Source organism: Arabidopsis lyrata (assembly GCF_000004255.2).
Source record: "Arabidopsis lyrata subsp. lyrata unplaced genomic scaffold ARALYscaffold_1, whole genome shotgun sequence".
Classification (NCBI taxonomy): Eukaryota; Viridiplantae; Streptophyta; class Magnoliopsida; order Brassicales; family Brassicaceae; genus Arabidopsis; species Arabidopsis lyrata.
Genome location: NW_003302555.1, coordinates 9,329,023 through 9,351,259, shown reverse-complemented (window position 1 = coordinate 9,351,259; position 22,237 = coordinate 9,329,023). Strand labels below are relative to the sequence as shown.

The following is a 22,237-nucleotide window of genomic DNA, read 5'->3' as shown; positions in this document are numbered from 1 at the left end:
TCCGGGATCCAGTTTTCAACTATGTTACCCAAAATTCAGTACTAAAAGCTGCTCTGTTTTTTTACTCAAAAGTAAAGAGTTGCTAGTAAAATCATAACTTTACACATTAGACTTAAAAAGGACACGTAAATAGAGTAACTAACTTAATAGGAGCAAAAACTAGAATACAGACAACTTTATAAACCATGCTTCGTAGCTTAAAACCAAGCATCCGCATCGCCAGGACTAATGCCGTGCCACCTGAAAATGCAAGGAAGAGGCCGGAGGTTATAGTCTCCGGCGTTTCTATGTGTTTCTAAGAGCTCCGTCAATCGTGATGTCAACTTGGCAAGTTCAGGTCCGGAGTTGTTTGTGGGATGTTCAGATTCTGAGGAGCTGGGATAACACGTGTCTGTGGATGTTCGGGCTTCTTCAGGGCAAGAACAACTTGTTTCTCTGCCATTACGGCCTCTGTCTTTCTCTTGACCACTCTTGTTTCCTCTATAGGTTTGCAAGAGCTTGAGCTTCCCTTTAGCTTCTCATGCTGCTGATTTGATCTGTCAACCATAGTTTGACTGGTGACCACGGAAGTGCTGGTTGCATTTGGATCAACAATCATTTTCTTCTCTCCACTGTGTTGTCTCTGAACCACTAATTCGGTGTTGGGCTGAGCAGTCCAGTCTATTCTTGGTACCAACTGCTTCCTACGATCCTTTAACAAAGCAGAATATAATCAAGCAAAGCAAATTGCGAAAATGTTAATGCAATGAGGTAAAGAGCTGAGAAAATTCTTATAAGTACCATCTCTTTCGCAAGGTTTCCATTCAATGCTTTTCGTCTCTCCTTTGCCCGGCAAATCGCACGTTTGATCCCATGATTATCCATCAATCTATTTGGCCAGAGTTCAGCCAGCTGGAGCATGAATAATTCCAAAACAATATTCATCAAGCTCTAATAAACCACCTTGAGCTTTTGGCTACGTCTAACTTTGGTGATTTAAGACACGAGACAAGCTTGGAAAGAAATAAACCAGAATAAATTTCGGAAATGGAGAAGAGCTTACATTGACATATAGCTTTCTTTTTTGTGGACCTTGATCTTCATCATCCAATCCCTAGTATACCAAAAAACAGGAACAAAACCGTTTTGACTCTAATTCTACAGTCTAAAAGAATTGGCATGGCAGATTATCAAAAGTAAATTATAATTACGTCAATAAAGATGTCATATAGATCACACAATTTATCCTCCAATGCTGCATCCATGACAAACTTCTTCAAAGATGGCTTTTCTACTGAGTCCTGAAAATCGTCTGATGTTCCACCTTCTGGTTTGATTGCCTATGGAACAAAAAATGATAGTGCAAGAAATATCATAAGTATCACAGGTGCCTCAACAAATCAATAGGAGGAAAATACGCTACAAAGGCAGATTGACCCACAGAGAACATCGAAAACAAAGGAATGAAGAGCTTAATCTACAGGAAACCATTATCAGAGAGAGCTCCAGATTTCATAAAAGTTAATGACACTTCCAAGAATGTAATAAAATAGAAAAGCCATGGATGAAAGAAATGCCTATTAAGCAACTTAAGATTAGAAGAGAGAGAGAGAGAGAGAACCTGTGATTCCATCAAAGAAACTTTCGCTTTTATCATATCAAGAACTTCATTGTTGATTTGCTGGAACCTAGTATCCTTTTCTCGGGTTGCAGAATCTCCCATATCAATCATGATTTTCAAGTTCCTCTGCAACAATAAGCATTACGAAGAGTAAGAAACCATATTTTGTTTGCTTTTACCTGAAACAGAAGAGTTTTTTAACTGGTCTAACTATTTAAACAACTTAAAGAAAATCCTAACAAGTCTGCTTTATTAACAAACAGACTAGGATACAGGAGACAGAAAATTTTACCTTAAGTGACCTAAGCTGGATTAGGTGACCAACAATGCTCATAAGACGGTTGATTAACTCTGTTGAATGTTTTCCCTGGCTTGCCTGCTGCCACAAAAGGCATATTAGTTTTTTCTCATACCATTTCAAGTTTCAAAAAAAGAGAAGAACAAATGGAAAAGCTCTAGTACCGCAATCCTAGCAACTTTAGCAAGTTTCAATTTAACATCCCTGGGCAATCTCCTCTTCACTGCCTGGGATGAGGTATCAGCTTCTTGATTTTCAGTGATAGCAGGAGGCCTTGCTGCTTATCAATCATAAATTATTGTAAGTTGAAAATCACCAAATGCTATTCTAGTTGGTCATCCACTTGAAAAATATTAAAACTCACATTCCGCAACCACCTTCTCCAATTCCCTTATGGCTTTCTCAAGGATCGAGGTTTTAGACTTCACATTAGAACCATCTTTTTTCTGAGTAGAGACAGGTTATTGCAGATTTATAAAGCAAGTCTGATGTAAACTTTGTGGTAAGAAAAATGCATGGAAGCAAAGATTGACCAGAAAAAATAACACAGAACCGAAATGAAACCTAGAGAAAGAAAACTACTAACTGAGTGTATTTTATGTAACTGAAGACACAGTTGGAATGTACTTACAGACGCTTGACTAGATTGTCTGCTTCCCATTGCATTTGCCAGCTGATGCATACCATTGTTTTCTTTCTGAAGGACTACTGTTGCCTCTGCAAAAACATTGGTGGGAGATTTTCCTGGCAGGGACTTAGATTGTTGATGTAAGCTTTTGTTGCTGTATTTCGGATGAAGGGCACTAGAGGATCCAGTTTCCCTTGACTTGTGACTTGTATCATTCTTAGACTGATGATTTGCTCTATCAGAATGCTTCACATCATCCAGAGATACTGAAGTATTCGCAGCTTGCGCTCCAAAAGGCAAAGGTGACTCCTGTGTTTTCCTTGCGACATTATACTTTCTCTTCAAAGAGGACCCAGAAGCAGTTGATTGATCCTGGACTTTCCCATTCATATAATCAGTCATCGGACTCAAACTCCGAAATAAATTAGTAGTTATTTGCAATAAATGATGCTACCTTTCGCCTAGCTGTTATAGACAACTTGGTGTGTTTATCGGATACGTCAACTGCATCACCACAGGGTTTTGTTGAATCTTTTCGTCGCCGTTTTTTGGGTTGCTGGTCAGATGTTGTTGAAGGTTCCCTGTTGTGAAAATGAATCAGGGATTAGATAACTCGTAAATGAAATATAGCATGATTAGGTGAATTGAGAAAACTCTATCCTATCAAAAGTGCAGAACCTACATCTATATGAACGGTTTTTATCAGAAAAGTTGAAAAGATGGACTTTACCATACCAAAACACCTTACAGACATTAGCTAAGGCAGTAGTAGCAAGACTGCCAACCATATTCTACCATTTGGAGAGACTACATATACCCAAATAGCAAGAAAAAAGCAAGGTGATTTCATATGTTTGTTTTTCAAAAACTTACGACATATTGCCTATTCTAAACATGATCTGAGTGATTGAAAAGTGACAAAGCAACCAACGAGTTAAGAGACATCAGATAATGAAAAGAGGAAGAAAACTCACATTCGCTCCAGTTTGCCTCTATATACATAAAATCCATCATGTTTAACTGTTGAATTATCAACTTCAAAATACTCATCCTGCAAGGAGTAGAGTGAGAAAACAAGGATATGATTTCTCAGTTATCAAAAATATATGAAAGATATCAGTACTAACCAGTTCAGCATCATCAATAAATGAATCTTCAGTGTCATACTCATCATCATCAGGAGCACCGTCTAACTCTTCCCCATCACTGCTATCGTTTCCCTGAGATTTATTCTCTGAAGTAAGCATACACTTTTCAGAGATGTGTGAATGCAACAGTGATATTGCATGGTATGCAAAATGTTGTGAATGTGAAAAATCAAACATATAATAACCTACCAAAAGAAAAGTGTTTTAACAAAGAGTAGCATACCTTATAGAGCCTCTCTATCTTCTCAATAACAGCGTTGAAATGGTTAGAATGAGGTTGTTCATTCGTTTCAATCTCTGCTGGATGCCCCTACATTGCATATTATAAAATACAGCTGTCGACAATGATTTTTAACTCATATTGTATGAAATAGATTGTGAGGAAGCTGCAAGCATACTCTACCTTTGTGAAATGAAAATCGACTATTATATGCTTTAACTGCCTAATTCTGCTTATTGAACGTTCTCTATATTCTTAACGCATACATCTACACTTTTTATTGCAACTAATTGAACCAAATTCCTTTCCAGATCAAGTATAATTGATGGCATATTCACATTGATAACGAGGAAGTTAGTCTATTGTACCTAGCAATTAGAAACCAAGCCAAAGATCATATATCAAGTTGTAGACTTTCTCCATTTTAAGGAGTTTGCTTATTAAACTCTAGACATTAGACATCAGAGAGCAATGACAACAGAATTCCTCCTTCCCCATATCCATTTCAAGCATTTTCCCCAACAAACGAATCTGAAAATCGGTCAATTTAGTAAAACTCCTGAATAAACCCTAACAAGAAGCTACAACTCCCAGAAACAAGACAATGCTTAATCCAATAGCAGCAAACGAAACCCGCACACAAATGCCTACACCTATATATATCCGATTACCAATTCCTACAACATCAAACTCACCGGTGCAATTCGAGACTCGAGGTTAGGGTTAGCATTAGGAGGCGGATCGGGAACCGAAGCCGATGAACCATTGACCTTACCAACATCCCTCATAAGCTTCTTCCACGAAACATACGTCGTATCCCCAGGTCGAAGCTCCACCTTGAGTAATTTCCGATCACCGGCCGTCAAAACCTTCGGCGATGCTCCCAACGATTCGCCACCAATAGAACCCCCACTTATCTCCTTCACTTCCGACATTAATAATTCGGGTCGGGTCGGTTCAGTGATCCACTATGTACTGACCCCTGGGTTCGAGATGGTTCGATCTCAACACCAATCAAGAGAGTGGAATCGATGAATAGAGAGAGACTGAAACTGAGAGAAGAAGAAAGTTGCGCGGGATACCAAAAATGACGCTCTTAATTATGTTTGTTGTTTTATTCACAAAAAAAGGATTATTAATTTTATTACATAGTTTTTTTTTTTTTTTTAATGTATTATTTCTCGAAATATCTAATCCACAGTTAGAACACTCTTGAGCTTTATCCGCTTCCCATGGCGTCAACCGCCGCTTCTCCTTCCTTATCTCTACTCTCATTCACCTCAAAACCACCGTCTTCCTCCGCCACGCAGCGGCTATTTGCGTCATTCAGAACGGACGGCGGTTTCGCTCCTTTAACACTCAAATCCCGCCGCGGACGTGGTATCATCGTTAAAGTAGACGACGTCGATGCTGATGGAGGTGGACCGGACGAGTACGACATGGATGATGAGGAGGTAGAGGAAGTTGACAACAAGAAGGACTATGACGTCGAGTATGACCCCTTGGCCGCCGCGATGGCGGCTGCAGGCGGTGGTGGTGATGGAGATATCGCTTTTGTTCAGAGTAAGAGTTTTATATCGACACAGGGATGGGATTCGGAGATGGTGGTGGATTATCGGATAAACGAAGATGAGTTTCATAAAATCAGCTTAATGGACTGTGATTTCTTTATCAGAAAACCTCCTGATCCAGATAACGATGTTTATGATTTCAGAGAGGTGTGTTGAGTTCTCTGATTCAATTTTGAATTCCCAGTATTTTTTCAACTAGACATTGTGTTTTGTTTGTGGCTGCAGATGTATGTAACTCCTCCTGATACAGATATTTACTCAATTCCGAGAGTTCTTGCACCAATGCCTCAAAAGGTCAGTCATTTATCTTTACCGGTTGTTGTTTTTTGTAATGCTTATGCTTTGTTATGGGACTTTCTTAGTGTGCTCAATTGCTAATTGATCCCATTCACTTTCACTCGACCTGGTAATTGTATAAATTATGAATTATCTGCCAAGTTTGCTATTGTTTGGAACTTCTACTCACACTTATAGAAGTGCCGTAGATGGTCAGAGCTTTCTTCACCACTTAGTATGATTAGAAAGTCAGAATGTAGCAGCTGGGTGTTCTTTAGTCACTTTCCTTTCCGGCTTTGATGATTGTGGTTTGGTGGTAATGAGTCTTTCTTAATTTATGTTACAAGTACAGTATATTCGGTGTGCAATGAGTGATTATGGATGTTACAATGTCACTGAACCACCTATTGATGCTCCCCGGGATCCACTGTACAAATCTGAGAGGGAGATATCTAAGGTACATATTGGACTATGTTTCATTCATTGATGTTAAATCAGGTCTTTGATGCAGGGATTCTTGAGCAACATGTATTAACAAGGAAGCACTTAGTTTTGATTTGGCAACATTTTTGGAAACCGCACCGGGAAATATGTCATATAATGCATTAAGAATGACATCAACACGAAACTACTTAGTTTACTTTAGTAGTTGCAGTTTCTGGTACAACTTTTCTTCATCATGTTTATTCGTTATGCAGGTTTTCTTGACAAAGCATTACCGGAACAGAAGGACAAACGACCCAGAATTTGTGCTAGATCTTGAAGAGATCTATGTTATTGATTCCAAGACAAAGTCAATCACCAGAGCCAGAGTTCTGGTATGACCAATTCTTACCTTTCAAGTTATTTAAGCTCAAGTTCTCATTCCGAGCCTGAGCACAATCCTCAACATAGACCGTAGCCAATTGGGTGTTTTTGATGTTTTGACATATTCCCTTAGACGAATATGTTTCATGTTATTACACTAATACAATGCTGGTTTATATTAGTGCTATATTTGCCTCTAGTTCTGAATCATATAGCTTGAGTTGAGTTCTTGAAATACTGTGGATAGCTCAAAGCTGTGAAGACAATCTTCCTTCCCATATTAAAGTCTTAGATCGTTTCAGGTGACAGTTCCAGGAGGAAGAAAAAGAGATAGGAAGGATGACTTGCTCGTGATACGAGATAATGGAACCTCCTTTAAGATCATACACGTGGTAGCTTCCCATTTCCAGATCCATTTCATCTGGCAGACATTTGTATTCCTTCATCTAGCTTTACTCATATTCTCTCCATGTCTATATATTTTCCTTTCGTACAGGGTGAAAGAGATGACCCAACAACGGTAATAGAGAGGGAAGAGTGGAGCAAGACCCGAGAAGACATGGAGAAACATCTCAGGAAGCTACGAGACTTCAGTGTCTCAAATTGGTTCTAAAAAATCCCGAAAGAAACAAAACAGACAAGTCAGTTTCTTCCTGGGATATAATACGAGAGCAGATGATGTCAATCAATGATAGGGTGGAGGGTAAACAATTTTTGTGACCTCAGTTGGTACTTCACTAGAACAGAGATGAATATGGGACTCTAGAAAAAAGTGTGTAGTAGATGCAATAGTTTGATGGACTAACATTCGATGGATAGAGAAGCTAGCTTATTTGCAAATTTTGAGGTGTTTAATTCAAGTTCTCAATTGATGATTATAATGGCTTGTAGTATTATTCTTGTGATGAGATATTTTCATATTCAAGATTGGAACAAAGTGTTTGTATTTGGGAAATTGGAATGGTGTTGACTGTTGAGTGGACTAATTGGAACTTTTAGACGGCGTGTCGCTTTTGGGATACGTAGCTACTAAAAACGGCAGGTAGTCTGTTATTCTAACTTTTGATTTAATTTATGATGACGTCAAGAAAGGACACGTGTACGGTATCATGTTCGGTCGATTGGGATTTTCACGTGAGTGGGATTTTCACGTGAGTGGGATTACATATGTCAAAGTCGCCGACAGAGCTGTCATGTTGTGTGGTTGGTTCTATTAGCCCATTCTGTGACCACCGAACATTAACTTCCCTATTCAGTTTTCTTTTTCTTTGTTTTTTTACAAAATTTATATACATTGAAACCCTTAAAAAAGTACAAGAATCACTTCGAATGACACGTAAAAACAAAATAAATGCATGCACCAACAATTCGGTGATCGATTTATGGAATTCGTTAGGTATAGAAATATATGTAAAACATGAATGTGTTCAATATTATGGAATGGTCAGAAAGATCGATTTGACATGCCAAACCAACAAGGTGGATAAGAAAAGTATCAAATTTTAACACACGTTATAATCGAATTCAATATAAATTGAAATCATTGAATATATACATGCTAGTGTAGGCTGGAACAAAAACATTACACGTTAAAAAGTGTTATACAATTCATCTTTTGCAGAAAAACAAAAACATGTGAAGAATATATCGAATAAAAATGAATTGTATGATTAAATAAAGAAGATTGACGTGAGAAAAGATTAGTCAAAATGGAATAAAAATAACGATAAGGTATGTGCATCAACCGTTGAATATGTAAATAATATAGTAAGTGTGGCTTTGGTGGCCTACATTTTCTAATAAGTATCTTTGAATTGTCAACCTACCCTATTAAAATACATACACAATAGACAAAGGAATAAAATCATATAACTATGAAAAGTCTTTATGATAATTTGTTATCTTATTGCCCCTCATTTATGGTTTTGTACATGGCACAACATTCTATTAATCGATAACGGTTGACCATATTTGCCGTATTTAATACGTAGATTTTTTATTCTACTGATTGGTACCAAAGTTTTAAGTTAATATATATATATATATATATATATATGAATGATCTTATTCTTATGATAACATAAATTCAGATAAAACAAATTATTGTTTATTTGCATAAAAGTTTATATATAAAATAATCCAAAGGGTTATAAATAACGTTTTGAAAGTAAATAAATAATGTTTATTTCATGAATGTATTTTAAATTTAATTAAAATGAGCCAAAAAAAGCAAATATTTTTTTTTTTGATAATTTGTTAGGTTGATATTTAATGAGAGAGTGTACTGTGAAGACTAAATACTAGTATTAAATTATGTATTTATCTATCAAATGGCAACGAAATGAAAATTCTCATATGTCTGCTCCTCCCTTCTTCTTTTTTGATTTTGGCTTTATGCTCCTCTATTCTTACTCTTCTCTCTCTCTCAGAAGCTGCAAAACCAAAATCAAAGCCGCAAGAGAGCGAAGGGAGAGAATAGCAGACTCTCTTTTGTGAGCGTTGCATGATTTTGTGTCTCCAGGAATCATCACACTACAACGTATTCACCTGAAATTCAGACAAAACATTTTTGAGGAAACTGGACAAGTGAGAGATGACGGAAAACGGCGTCGTTCCAGGAGGAGGAGGCACTGTTATTGTGGGCGTGAAGTTCGATGAGTCGAGCAATGAGCTGCTTGATTGGGCTTTGGTTAAGGTTGCTGAACCGGGTGATACTGTAATCGCTCTTCATGTACTCGGCAATGGTAACACATTTTTGTTTCTCTGGGTTTTTGAGTCCGTGATTAACGAAAAAGCTAAGATTTTTTGAAATGGGTTTGAATGTTTACTCTGGATTCGTCATTTGTGTAGAGATCGTTGATCGAGCAGACAACTCTTCGCTTATCTCCCTTGTTAAAAACTTTGACTCTGTTCTTCAAGTCTATGAAGGTTTATGCAAATTGAAACAGGTATGATGTTAGAAGTGGAAAACTTTCATGCTCTTTTTTACCCTGCTTTAGCTGATGATTGAATTCCTTTTCATAGGTGGAATTGAAGCTGAAATTATCCCGGGGTTCTTCTACTACTAGAAAGATTCTAGTTAGAGAAGCAAAATTGTGTTCTGCGTCCAAACTTGTAGTTGGGATCTCCAGACGTTTCCATACAATTCATTCATCTGTTTCAGTGGCTAAGTACTTAGCCAGGAAAGTATCAAAAGATTGCTTGGTTCTGGCCGTTGACAACGGGAAAGTCATGTTTCAGAAAGATGGTTCCTCATCGATCATTCATTATTCTAAAGGTTTGGCCTTTTTCTATGAGTTTCTTTTGTATGTGATTATTATGTGTGTGGATTAGTGTTTTGAACTCTTCTTTCTTGGGTATTGGTTTGTCATAGGTAAAAGTGATTCTCGTAGGAATACTTTGTCTAGTTTCTTTCAGATGCCTGTCACATTGAGAAAGAATACCAAAGTAGTAAACCATTCTGAGGTGGAAGAGGAAGAGGCGGAGGAGGATCATTCCAATGGCCAGAGTCTACGGCGGTCTTTAGTGTATGCATGCCTTGGGAATTGCTCGGTTCGTGATATGAATTCTCTGCCTTCTCCTGGAAATTTATCTCGATCTTCTAGTTGTGATGGTGATCAAGATGATAATGCTGATTTCCACAAGGCAATGGCACTTGTGCCTGCAAAATTTCCAGAAGATTTGACCCCATTCATTACAATGCTGGTAAAGGAACTGCCTGAGTTTAGACCAGGTTGGCCTTTGCTTTGTCGTGTAGCTTCTTCAGATGTATTAGCTTCTGCTCCGCGAAGTTCTTCTTTCAGAAAGATACCAGTTGTTCAGTGGGTGTTGAAGCTGCCCTCTAGGACCAATTCTGTTGTTGGAAGTACAGACACAAAGCAGATTGGTTTTGATTCTTCTGAATCTGAAGATTATGATAAGTTGTCTAGCTCAAACGCTGAAAGCCGAGCAATTGTTCCTGATGATTCTATGATCGTGAAATGTTCTCTTGATCATAGCTCAGGTAGATTTCCAGAGAATGTAGAGGGTCTTCAGGCAAGGATCTCCACATCTTGCCAGTTTTTTAAGTACAAGGAACTTGTGTCGGTGACATCCAATTTCAGTGCTGGTACGTTCCTCTCTTCTCATACTTCAGCTACAGTTTTTTTTTTTTAAAATTTCTTAAGACTCTTGTCATTTGCTTTTGTCTAAATAAGAAAAGCAATGTCCTTTCAGATAATTTCATCGGAAAAGGAGGCAGCAGCCGGGTTTTTAGAGGTTATCTGCCCAATGGAAGAGAGGTTGCAGTGAAAATTCTCAAACAGACCGAATGTGTCTTGAAGGATTTTGTGGCAGAGATTGACATTATCACAACCTTACACCATAAGAACGTTATTTCTCTTATAGGTTATTGCTTTGAAAACAATAACCTGTTACTGGTATACAATTATCTCTCAAGAGGAAGCCTTGAAGAGAATCTTCACGGTATGCCTCTGACCATTTACCCACTTGCAGACTTTCTTATGTTCTGTCTCTAACAATCAAGGTTTGAAATTAGGCAACAAAAAAGACCTGGTTGCATTTCGTTGGAACGAGAGATATAAGGTGGCCGTGGGAGTAGCTGAGGCGTTGGACTATCTGCATAACAGTGCTCCACAACCTGTCATTCACAGAGATGTTAAGTCATCAAATATATTGTTGTCTGATGATTTTGAGCCACAGGTAACTTTCTCTTAGTTTCCTTGTCACATCGAAGAAAAATTCGTGAGATACTAATAAGGGAAACCTTGTTCACAGGTTTCTGATTTTGGGCTTGCAAAGTGGGCGTCAGAATCCACAACTCAGATAATATGCTCCGATGTGGCAGGCACCTTCGGGTGAGAAATAAAAAATCAAACTCTGTTGATGTTGCGTGAAAGTTGTTTAAGTAACAATCTTGAGAATGTTCTACGTTTCTTGGTGCAGCTATTTAGCTCCAGAGTACTTTATGTATGGTAAGATGAACAATAAGATAGATGTCTATGCATACGGTGTTGTACTCCTTGAGCTTCTTTCTGGAAGAAAACCGATTAATAGCGAATCTCCAAAGGCTCAAGACAGTCTTGTTATGTGGGTATGTGGATACTACCGGCAAAAAGTTCTTACATTGAAATGTCTAAACTTTCTTTGTTATTGCTAAACAGACATGCATGTACACGTGCAGGCGAAGCCAATTCTGGATGATAAAGAATATTCGCAGCTATTGGACTCTAGTTTGGAAGATGACAACAATGGCGACCAGATGGAGAGGATGGCGTTAGCAGCCACTCTTTGTATAAGACATAACCCTCAATCTAGGCCAACGATGGGAATGGTTAGTCAATTCTTAATCCTCCATGTTATTGCCAATTCCATCATTTTAGAGATGGCTACTATATCAAACAAGTTAACACTATGCATATCTTGACTTTACAGGAGTGTCATAGCGGTTATTAACACGATATGTCTTTTGGAAATGCAGGTCTTAAAGCTTCTTAAAGGTGACGTAGAGATACTAAAATGGGCAAAGCTACAAGTTAGTAACCATTTAGAAGATTCAAAGCTACTAAAAGACGAGAAATTGCGGAGGTCTAATCTGCAGTCACATCTAAACCTAGCATTCCTCGACATGGAAGATGACTCTCTTTCCATGGGAAGCATGGAGCAAGGAATCTCCGTGGAGGAGTATCTTAAAGATAGGACAAGCCGTTCATCAAGCTTCAACTGAGCCATTTTTTGTTCACTACAACAAATCACAATTGCAATACTCTCCAATGTGAGATGGTGACGAAAATGGATTCTGTTGTGCGTGAGTGTAAGTGTATATTTAAGAACAGGTGTTTCTTTTCACTTTCATGGCCTCATGGGTGGTGGATGAGAGGTGGATTTGTGGGTATTATTGGCCCTCCTCCCTCCCTTGGTTTTGGGGATATAATCATAGCTTTCAATAGTTTGGGGTGTTCTATGCAATTTCATTACTTTGTTTGGGGCATCAGAGACATGTAATTTGTATTCCTTGATCCTAATAATGGATCGAAGTGAATTTTCTTGTCTTGTAATGCTCGAACGTGTCTCACTGTTATCAATAGAATAACATTATCTTGTATATAAGTTTTTTAGAGAATTATAAATGATTTTTTCTTGAATAAAATTTTCAAAATAATAATTACTTTTCGTATTCTTTAGAGTGCCTATCACAATCTTAAGGATTTTAGCAATCTTATCATAACTCTATAATGTGTGAGACAAACCATGCATGTGTGACTGAGTCAATCCATATTCTGTGGTAAGAGATGACATAAGTATCTTCATGTCATATTCAAGTTCCCATTGAGTAAAGGAACAAGACCGGATGAAATAAATTCTGTGATAACTAATTCTTTGATAATGTACCCATTTTCTACTCATTAGTCATTAGAGTTTTTGTTTACCCAAATGTAACATCTAGTTATTTTTTTTTTGTCAATGGCATGCATTAGATTTGAATCTAGATGGTGACACAATAACGATAAAATAAAATTAGCGACTAAAATATCTAAAGAAATCATTGTTTTAAATTTCAAAATAACAAAATTTTAACAAAAAAAAATAACAAAACAAACATAAAATTAATCGTTAATCTCACTCTTACCAACGATTGTAATCAAGCTGAAGAACCGAATCTTATATACACTACGGCCCATAATAAAATCCAATGGCCCAATAAGATTAGGGAAAAAAAGAGAGCTGCGAAAAGAAGATATAAAATCCGGTTACCGAAAATCGCCACGATTCAACAAGTAAATTGATTCGTGTGTTTTTTTTTCATCAGTAAATTGATTCGTGTGTATAATTCTATTTTTATCGCCGTTTTCGTGTTGCGTGCGTTTTCATCAGAAGACGAAGACGAAGAAGAAGAAGAAGACGCGGCGGTTCAAAAGATCTGGAATTTCTTAAGGGTTAAAATTCAAATCAGCCATGGATTCTTCTCATTACAATCCTACCTACGATCCATGGAATTCTCCTTACTCTCCTCATCTTCATCCTCCTTCTGCTCCTCTCCTTCCGCCGCCACCGCCGTTACCTCCTCCTCCTCCTCGTCAATCTCATCCTGAGAGCCCTAATTTATACGCTCGATCAACCCAGAGCAATGGTCAACGTCAAGATTACCACCACCAATACTCTCATCATCGTCAAGATCTTCCGCCTAATCCGGCGGTTAATCAGCCTTCTTCAAACTACTACCAGCATCATCCGTCACCGCTCCAGCAACAGCATCAGCAACCGCCGTTGCAGCAGCAGCAGCATCCTCAATACATTCCTCAGCAAGTTAGTTATGAGCCTCAAAGAATATCGCAGCCGTTGTCATCGAGTATTCAATGTAAAGAATCCAGAGATATAGCTCAGTCTGATTGGGTTGGGTTCAATGAAAAGCGACTTGATTCATGGACAGGGGATGCTGCTCCGGGTCGAATTGATTCTGGTCCAAGCCGTAACTATCAGTATGACTACAGCCGCAACTTGTCGAGGGAGTCTTCAGGTGTTAATCGTGGTTTAGATGGTAGTTCTAGGTCTAGAGATGAGTTTCGTAATCTTGGATATGCTAGAAAAGAATCTGGAGCCACTAGGACAGAGGGGAATTATCAAGCCCGTGGTCAGTTAAAATCAGAATCCGATAGATTTGTTAGGGGTTTAGATGAGGGAAATAGGGTTTTATCTTCTAGTGTTGGCTATGGCAGTGACAGATATGGTCTTACAGTAAGTCGAGATGTGACTAGGTCATCAGCAAGCCGTGAAGGGGCTAGAAACCAGAGGTGGGATGAAGCACGTAATGAAGGGAGGACTCTACATCCCCAGAAAAAAGATGATTACTATCATTCTGAGATTGAACAATATTTTGATCGTGGAAGGAGAGAGGAGAGCAGTGAGTTGAATCGAACACCTAGGAAACAAATCCAGAAGAAGAGTGCTCTTCTAAGGCTTGAAACTCCAAGATCCTATCAAAACAGTAGAGAGAATGATTGGTCTCGGCAACATAATCATCACAATGGGAAAAGGTTATACTCTAACTCATACAGGGGTAAGGAACACATGGGTCATTCTGATCGTGGACTGGTGGAGAAGCAAAGGGGGAGAAGTCCAGTGGACCTTGATATATCATTTAAATCGAATGCTCTGGTAGCTAAGCCCGTAGCATCACCTACAAGTGCAGGTATCCGTTCGGGCGCGTCTGTGACACCTAGGTCTATTAAAGCTAGAAGAGCATTGCTTTCTGATAAAAATGAGAAAGCTTCAGTAACTGAAAAAAATGGAAAGCTGGGAACCCAGTTGTCATTTGAGGAGGTTTCGGTTTCTGAGGGCTTCAGACGGTCTACAAGGCAAACTACTGCATCTGAAAAACAACCTGACAGTCACTCAACCCCGTCTTCCAGTGATTCCGCTGGCAAGCTAAACAAGGTCAGATTTGTTCAAGACAGCAAAGTCAAACTTACTGATACAGGTCCTGAAGCTTCAACTCATGATGCTGAAGCAAAAATTCGTAGTCCTGTACATGCTGCAGAAAAGATCTCTAGTTTTTGTGAGACTTTGAAAGAGGCCAAGGATGACATTAATGTCAAGCATGGTAGCAATATGGAGGCTTGCTCCACTGAGGAAGGTGTTATTGATGGAAACCAAAGTACACTGAAGTCTCATGAAGATGTGTTGGACAGAACGAGCACTGATTGTAATGCGGGCGAAGCGCTTATGCCGAAGGTCATGGAGATGGATGAAATCGTGAAGACAAAGGCAAAAATCAATATATCTCCTGGTAAATTGCCTGTATCATGGCCAACAGCCGATGATCTTTCTGGGTGTTCTGAGGACATGGATTGTGAAGATGACGACATGGATTGTATACCATCAAGGAATATACCAATGATGGAAGTAAGTACTGGGTTTGAAGAAAGAAAATCCATTAATTCATCTGATGGATCTTTGGGTTACGGAGGAAAGGATTTTCAGAAGTTATGTCTAGATGCATCCATCTATTTTAATAGAGACGACCCTGGTGATAAGGTGTTGGCGAAGTCAGATATCGGTGGTATTGAAGATGACAACAAGAGGATTAATAAGAATCTAGATTCCTTGTCTCCTGAAAATGCCTCTCTGGACATTGCTAATGTTTCATCGGATCTTGCTAATGCAAATAATAGTGCCTCAGGGGATCTTGCTAATGCTAACAGTTTTACCGTTGGGACATATATTAATACTATGGCCACGTCACCTGGTAAGAGTGTAGTTTTCCAGATGGAAAGTAAAAATCTTCCTCACTGCAAAAACACAGTCAATGCAGCTGTTGAGAATGTTAGCGGAAAAGAATACATGGAAACTACGCCTCTTAATGTTGCTGCAGAAATGGCTGACAATATGGATAGTGATGAAGGTAAACAGACTTTTGTAAATGACACTTCTTCATCTCTGACAAAGGTTGGAGTAAAGGGATCATCAAATGTGCTGTCTGTGGAGAGGACTGATGGCTGTTCGCACAGTGATGAATCTGATTTAGCTATGGCAGTACCATCTGAGGTGTGTATGGAAAATGTAAGCACCGAGAGACTTGTCCCTGATGAGGTTTTGAAATCTTATCATCCTGCAGAAATTCCTTCTGTAGATCAGTTTAGTGGTTCTGATCGTAGAGGTTTGAAAGCTTATTTATTGGAGCCAAATGTTTCTCTTAGCAAAGATCTTACTGATTGTGCGAGAGAGAGTCTTGTTGAGCGAGATGTTAGCCAAAGATCTGCCACATTTTGTGATAAATTACCTAACTTGTCTGCGCTCGTAACTGAAACAAATCTTGCAATTGGAATTAATGGCATGTCTGGTAATGAAACGGTTACTGATACTGTATCTGGTCTCCACGAAATTCAACCATGTACAACAGTATGCAAGTTGTCTCCTGAAGATCGTTTTGGATATGGATCATCTGGTGTCATTGGTTCTGTCCGGAGTCTCTTTATAGATAAAAATCTTGAAAAGGATCCTTCAAAGGTCAGTTCTTGCTTAGTATCTGATAGTTCTGTTGGTCCTTGTCATATTTCTCCCTTGGTGGCAGTGAATGAGGAGATACAAAACAAAATATGTATCCAAGCTAACTGCAGTAATTCTCAAGATGACATCAAGCATAAGGAAAATAATTGTACTGAAAGCGTTGAGGTAGATACTCAAGAAGAGAAAGCAAAGCTTCCTGGAGGAACTTCTAAGTCAAGAACTCGGGGTACTAATATTATTGCTGGTAGTGGGGACTCTGTGTTATTATGTGATTCTTTATCCAGCTCAGGAAGGCGGAACTTCAGGCAGCTACGGAGTGAAGTTCATGTTGCTGCTATGGTTGATGAAACTAGCAAAGGTGAAGAGAAATCCAAGCCTTCTGGTGGTATTGTTGCTGTTAGGAAAGATTCAGTGTTTCCATGTGATTCTCTATCCAGCTCGCCAAGGCTGTACAGACCGTTACGGAGTGAAATTCACGTTGCTTCTATGGTTGATGAAACTAGCAAATCTAAAGAGAAAACAGAGTCTTCTGGTGGAACTTCTAAGCACAGAACTCCGGAAACTGATATTGTTGCTGGTAGTGGGGATTCCGTGTTTCCATGTAATTCTTTATCAAGCTCACCAAGGCTGAGCTTCAGGCAGTTACGGAGTGAAATTCATGTTGCTGCTATGGTTGATGAAACCAACAGAGTTAAAGTGAGTCAAAATGGAGATAGTCTTTTAGATACTTTACAAGAGCAAATTATGAGCTCCCATGAGTTAACCCAGCCAGATAGCTCTTTGGCGCATTGTGATTTAGTTATGAAGCCAATTGGTGATCCAATCGTGAAACTGACTGATATAACTTCTGATGTGGGCTCTCAAGAAAAAGACTTGCGCAATAGTGCTAAGACTGATATATTTGATGGCGAAGCATTGTCATCTGATGGAAAAGTTTCTGGAACTGAAATTCCTGGTGATTCAGGTGTTCTTGTGTCCAGATCATACTCACATGCAGATGTTAAATTTGCATCGACCCATGTTAAAGAGCAAGTAGTCTCTGTGCCACACCGGGATCTTCAAAGTAAGACATCTATGAATTCTAAGTATGAAATAGAAAAGAGGAAAAAGAAACCCAATTACTCTACTCAGAAAAATTATCCCAGTTCCCTGCTTTTTGTGTCTGACACGAAGAAAGATGCTAACCCTCCAATTCATATCACAAAGCGTCACACTTGGCATCGAAAGTCCGATACTTCTCCCTCTTCTTTTGTAGCTGCCAAGCCTTTGTCTTCGACGTTGTCTACACAACAGAAGTTTCCCAAAGTGACTGCCCAATCTAGTAATAGTTACGTACGTAAAGGGAATAGTCTTCTTCGAAAACCCTCACAGTCTCCTGGTACTGCCCTGGGAATGCCTCCATCTGCTATCCAGTTGAACCATTTCACTGTGGAAGACAAAAGCACGGGACCTTCCAATATGGTTGATGTAGATAATGCTTCTTCACTTGTTAAAACAGGGGAAATACCTACTCTTGAGAGGCAGTCAAAGCCTCCCTCAGACAGCAGCACTTCCAAAGTATCAAATGCCATCGCTACTTCGTCAGGAAAATGTGTGTTATCTTACAGCACGGATCATCTCACCACCGGTTTACCTGAGTCTATCATGGATTCTGCTACATCTGGAGAAGCTAATTTTCCACATTCTGGTGGGGATACATTGAAGACATTTGATACACTAATTCAGATGGGTTACGCTTCAGATTGCCAGCAGAAGAGAAATCCGTCTGACTTGGATTCTGCGAATTTGAAGAGAATGGTATATGTCAAGAGAAAGGCAAATCAGTTGGTTGCAGCTTCAGATATTCATGGTGTAAGTCAGAACCAGATTCCTTCCTCTGATGGGTACTTTAAGCGAAGTAAAAATCAGCTAGTAAGGAATTCAGAGAGCCGTTGCAATCAGTCAATTTCCTTACCTGATGATGCATTAGATACACGATCAGCTGCAAACATAGTTTCGGAAAGATCATCTAGCTCAGCATTCTCTGACTCTGGTATGTAAAGCAAAGTAAATATCTGTTAGCGCTTGTTGAGCATATTATCAGGACTGTTCAAATTGATGCTGATATGCATGTTTCATTAGGAGATTCTGAACAATAGATGTTTTATTCGCTGAAAAAGAAAAGGAATAACTTGTTTGCTCTGGCTTAGTCCTTTTATTTTCTTTGAGAATAAACTATCCAGTGTTTTCCTACAGTAACATGCATATCAGAATCCCTTTCTATGTATACTTGTTTTGTCTTTTTGTGGTTTTTCTTATCATAACAAAAGCAAGATATGAAGTTACTCGTCTTCTTTTTTTATTGTCAGCTGTCATGCGACCATTTAAGCAATCAAAGTTTTCTCTGGTTTGGACGCAAAATGATCCGCAGCCAAGAATGCCCATAGCTCACATGCGATATCAGAATATTTTGCCGCAACTTGTTCCCTGGAAAAGAGTGACATACTGGAGAAGATTAATGAATTCAGTGTCTGCTTTCCGAAATGGTTCTTTTCCCAACATTAGGTATGTTAGCATCTAAAGGTGCTCATTTTCCTTGAGCTGCAACTCTTTTTTTTGTGTGTTTGCAAACATGATGACAGGGCATTCTATCTTCAGCCGAAAGTTGTCAATGATGAGGAAGAGACATACAGTTTACACAAGATCAACTAATGGGTATTCCCTCAGAAAATCTAAGGTTTTAAGTGTTGGTGGGTCGCATTTAAAATGGTCCAAGTCCATTGAGAGAGACTCGAGAAAAGCTAATGAGGTTAGTTTCCTCAGTGTCTTTGGCCTAAGTCTATAAATAATTGCTGCTTTAGGACAATTGAATGTGGTGTCAACAACTATATCTTTTTTTCGTATTTGTACAGGAGGCCACATTGGCTGTGGCTGCATTCTCAAAGAAAGAAAGTGAAAAGCATTCTGGACAAAATAATAATAGTATGGCGAGCAGAAACCATCTGGCACGTAAGTTGGTTCACTATATCCATGACCAGTTATTTTGGACGAAATATTATATTTTTTAGGAGGCCTCCTCTGACCAGTTCTTAGTTCTTACAAAGCTTCAACTCCATTTCTCTTGAATTTATCTTCTTGCCGTTTTTTGAGATGGCCGGATGACTCTGTTTCCAGCAAACCTTAAGATTTTTATAATCTGGTTTCCAGGGGAGCGCGTTTTCAGGTTTGGCTCCCTTCGTTATAAAATGGACTCTTCAAGACGAACTCTTCAGAGAATATCTGGTAGGATATCCTAAAGTTAAAAACATGAATGCTATAGTTTTATATCGTTGATGTAAAATGAATATATAAAAACTGACACAGACACACACACATGCATTATATCCTGGTCACACCCTTTAGGTGATTGATTATTCTCAACAAATGTTTTGATCGGAGTTGAGAACTCTCTAGCTGTATAAGTCTTACCCTTATGTATATCTGGTGAGCTTAAACATAAACGTTTTGTTAGATGTTGATTCACCGTGCTCTGGACCTTCTGAAAATGGGAAGGGTGTGAAAATACCGATTATCCCAAAGAGATTGGTGATCGGCAATGAAGAGTACGTAATTCTCACTGCATTTTATTTATTTATTTACTCCACATTCTGGAGCCTCAATTGAACGTTTTAATCTATTTTGCAGATATGTTCGGTTCGGAAATGGTAACCAGCTTGTCAGAGATCCAAAGAAACGAACTCGTGTGTTGGCAAATGAGAAAGTGAGATGGAGCCTGCACAATGTCCGGTTGCGGTTGGCTAAAAAGAAGAAGTACTGCCAGTTTTTCACAAGATTTGGGAAATGCAACAAAGATGACGGAAAATGTCCCTATGTTCATGACCCCTCGAAAATTGCTGTTTGCACCAAATTTTTGAATGGATTGTGTGCCAATGCAAATTGCAAATTGACTCACAAGGTTTTCTTACTAAGTCATTGCTGCATAATTGTGCTTAACAGAAATCTCTAACTGGATAACTTATTTCTTCCACAGGTCATTCCAGAAAGGATGCCTGATTGTTCTTATTATCTGCAAGGTAAGAATTCATTGCACTAAGATCCCATTGCGTTACGCACAATACTAATTCCTACAATGCAGGCCTATGCAACAATGAGGCATGTCCATATAGGCATGTGCATGTCAATCCGAGCGCCCCTATATGTGATGGGTTTTTAAAGGGATACTGTTCCGATGGAGACGAGGTAAGGATTCCACTTAAAATACATTGCGTGGTTTGCAATTGGCATCCATTCCGTTTTGACATGCATATCCACCTTTCCTTTGCACTATTAGTGACTCTCTTAGTGCCCTTGATCCTATCTAATTCTTTTGATGACTTCAGTAGCATATTAAGTTGACTATACAATAAGGAGTATAAGGGATAGAGATCCCTCTCTGGCTTTATGTCACATATTTTTTTTCTCCATCTCAATTCGCAAACACATGATGAAGTAAGATTGCGGATTGTCTCTACATAATGGTCACAGTGTCGGAAGAAGCATTCCTACAACTGCCCGGTTTTCGAAGCCACTGGATCATGCTCTCAAGGATCAAAATGCAAGCTCCACCACCCCAAGAACCAAAGCAAAGGAAGAAAGAGAAAAAGACCAAGCGAACCATCACAGAAAAATGCCCGTGGGCGTTACTTTAGTTCACTTCACAACATCCTTTCCGAGTCTGAGCCAATGGTATTCAATAGGCGTTCTACTGACAGTGAAGTTTTTGGAATGGAAGGCCTCGATTTTATAACCCTTGGCACTACTGAGTATGAAGCCAGTGATGACAATGATCCAGCCACCGTGCAATCTATCTCCAGTGACAGCGAATCACCGATTTCAATATACAATCTAATCACACCAGTAGCTCTAATGCAGTAAGAAGCATCAGTTTGTTTTGGTGAGTACAAAGGTAAGATCAAGGGGATTCAGATTCGTCACATTCGAGGATGAGAAATCCATGATGTGATTGTGGGAATGGACGGACAAGAGCTCAATGGTCGCAGCATCACTGTGAACAAGGCTCAGTTACGAGGAAGTGGTGGCGGAGGCGGTTGTGGCGGAGTTGGTGGAGTTGGTGGAGGTTGTGGCGGCAGACGCGAAGGAGGATACAGCGGCAGTAGTGGCGGTTACTCAAGAGGAGGTGGTGGTGGCGGCAGACGCGAAGGAGGATACAGCAGCAGTGGTGGCGGTCACTCAAGAGGAGGTGGTTGTGGCTATGGAGGTCGTGGCGGTTACTCATGAGAAGGTGGTGGTGGTGGCAGGCGCGAAGGAGGATACAGCGAGGGTGGAGGTTACGAAGGAAGCAGAGGTGGAGGATGGTTATTCCTTACTAGACTGGGGATAATAAATGTTTTGGTTCTGCTTCATCTGAGTTCTATGTGCTAACTTTGGTTCTACTTTTGCTACTTTGGATGTAACAGGTTGTGTGATTTAATTTGGTATCTTGAAACGTAATGGTAAGTCACTTTTCCTTCTCTAAATAACAATATTCGTCGCGAGATTTATTTGTGGTCTGATTCGTTTTATCAACTAATTACAAGATTGATTTGTTCCAGTTTCCTCTAATCCTCTTTTTCCCCTAATCAATTTTAGAAGGTTAATTTAAGAGACTTGACAACACCCTCTAACTCATTGAGAAGGTTTGATTGAGTTATTGGGTCACAGGTTTT

General features: G+C 39.2%; 5 protein-coding genes across 7 annotated transcripts; 4 read left to right on the top strand and 1 right to left on the bottom strand.

Annotated features, from left to right (window-relative positions):
* Window positions 1-37: 37 nt before the first annotated feature.
* LOC9329240 (ubinuclein-1) lies at window positions 38-5,006 on the bottom strand. 3 transcript variants are annotated; one of them, XM_021012065.1, is made up of 14 exons: window positions 4,590-5,006; window positions 3,898-3,984; window positions 3,654-3,746; window positions 3,501-3,577; window positions 2,981-3,107; window positions 2,530-2,898; window positions 2,263-2,344; window positions 2,063-2,175; window positions 1,893-1,979; window positions 1,601-1,726; window positions 1,191-1,319; window positions 1,043-1,093; window positions 781-891; window positions 38-691 (listed from the first exon to the last, which is right to left on the bottom strand). In XM_021012065.1, exons 1-14 carry the CDS (start codon window positions 4,827-4,829, stop codon window positions 320-322), a joined length of 2,064 nt encoding a protein of 687 aa, XP_020867724.1. In that variant the 5' UTR covers window positions 4,830-5,006; the 3' UTR covers window positions 38-319. The 3 variants fall into 3 exon arrangements, with proteins under 3 accessions (XP_020867724.1, XP_020867725.1, XP_020867726.1); XM_021012066.1 differs by having other exon boundaries at window positions 1,893-1,976; XM_021012067.1 differs by having other exon boundaries at window positions 500-683.
* Window positions 5,007-5,068: 62 nt separating this feature from the next.
* LOC9329239 lies at window positions 5,069-7,503 on the top strand. Its single transcript, XM_021012068.1, has 6 exons — window positions 5,069-5,612; window positions 5,691-5,759; window positions 6,094-6,198; window positions 6,440-6,559; window positions 6,851-6,940; window positions 7,045-7,503. Exons 1-6 carry the CDS (start codon window positions 5,127-5,129, stop codon window positions 7,159-7,161), a joined length of 987 nt encoding a protein of 328 aa, XP_020867727.1. The 5' UTR covers window positions 5,069-5,126; the 3' UTR covers window positions 7,162-7,503.
* Window positions 7,504-8,902: 1,399 nt separating this feature from the next.
* Window positions 8,903-12,656, top strand: LOC9329238. The gene is made up of 10 exons (XM_021012896.1): window positions 8,903-9,292; window positions 9,399-9,496; window positions 9,573-9,825; window positions 9,922-10,656; window positions 10,764-11,012; window positions 11,086-11,249; window positions 11,325-11,404; window positions 11,493-11,640; window positions 11,731-11,880; window positions 12,028-12,656. Exons 1-10 carry the CDS (start codon window positions 9,142-9,144, stop codon window positions 12,271-12,273), a joined length of 2,274 nt encoding a protein of 757 aa, XP_020868555.1. The 5' UTR covers window positions 8,903-9,141; the 3' UTR covers window positions 12,274-12,656.
* A 675-nt stretch (window positions 12,657-13,331) lies between these two features.
* On the top strand, window positions 13,332-21,566 carry LOC9326508 (uncharacterized protein At1g21580). Its single transcript, XM_021012895.1, has 10 exons — window positions 13,332-18,585; window positions 18,902-19,097; window positions 19,191-19,341; window positions 19,445-19,541; window positions 19,740-19,814; window positions 20,044-20,134; window positions 20,217-20,487; window positions 20,563-20,605; window positions 20,668-20,771; window positions 21,057-21,566. The coding sequence occupies exons 1-10, from the start codon at window positions 13,503-13,505 to the stop codon at window positions 21,444-21,446; spliced, it is 6,501 nt and encodes a 2,166-aa protein (XP_020868554.1). The 5' UTR covers window positions 13,332-13,502; the 3' UTR covers window positions 21,447-21,566.
* On the top strand, window positions 21,525-22,111 carry LOC110224938 (glycine-rich RNA-binding protein 2-like). Its single transcript, XM_021012899.1, has one exon. The coding sequence runs from the start codon at window positions 21,543-21,545 to the stop codon at window positions 21,807-21,809; it is 267 nt and encodes an 88-aa protein (XP_020868558.1). The 5' UTR covers window positions 21,525-21,542; the 3' UTR covers window positions 21,810-22,111.
* The last annotated feature ends 126 nt before the right edge of the window (window positions 22,112-22,237 follow it).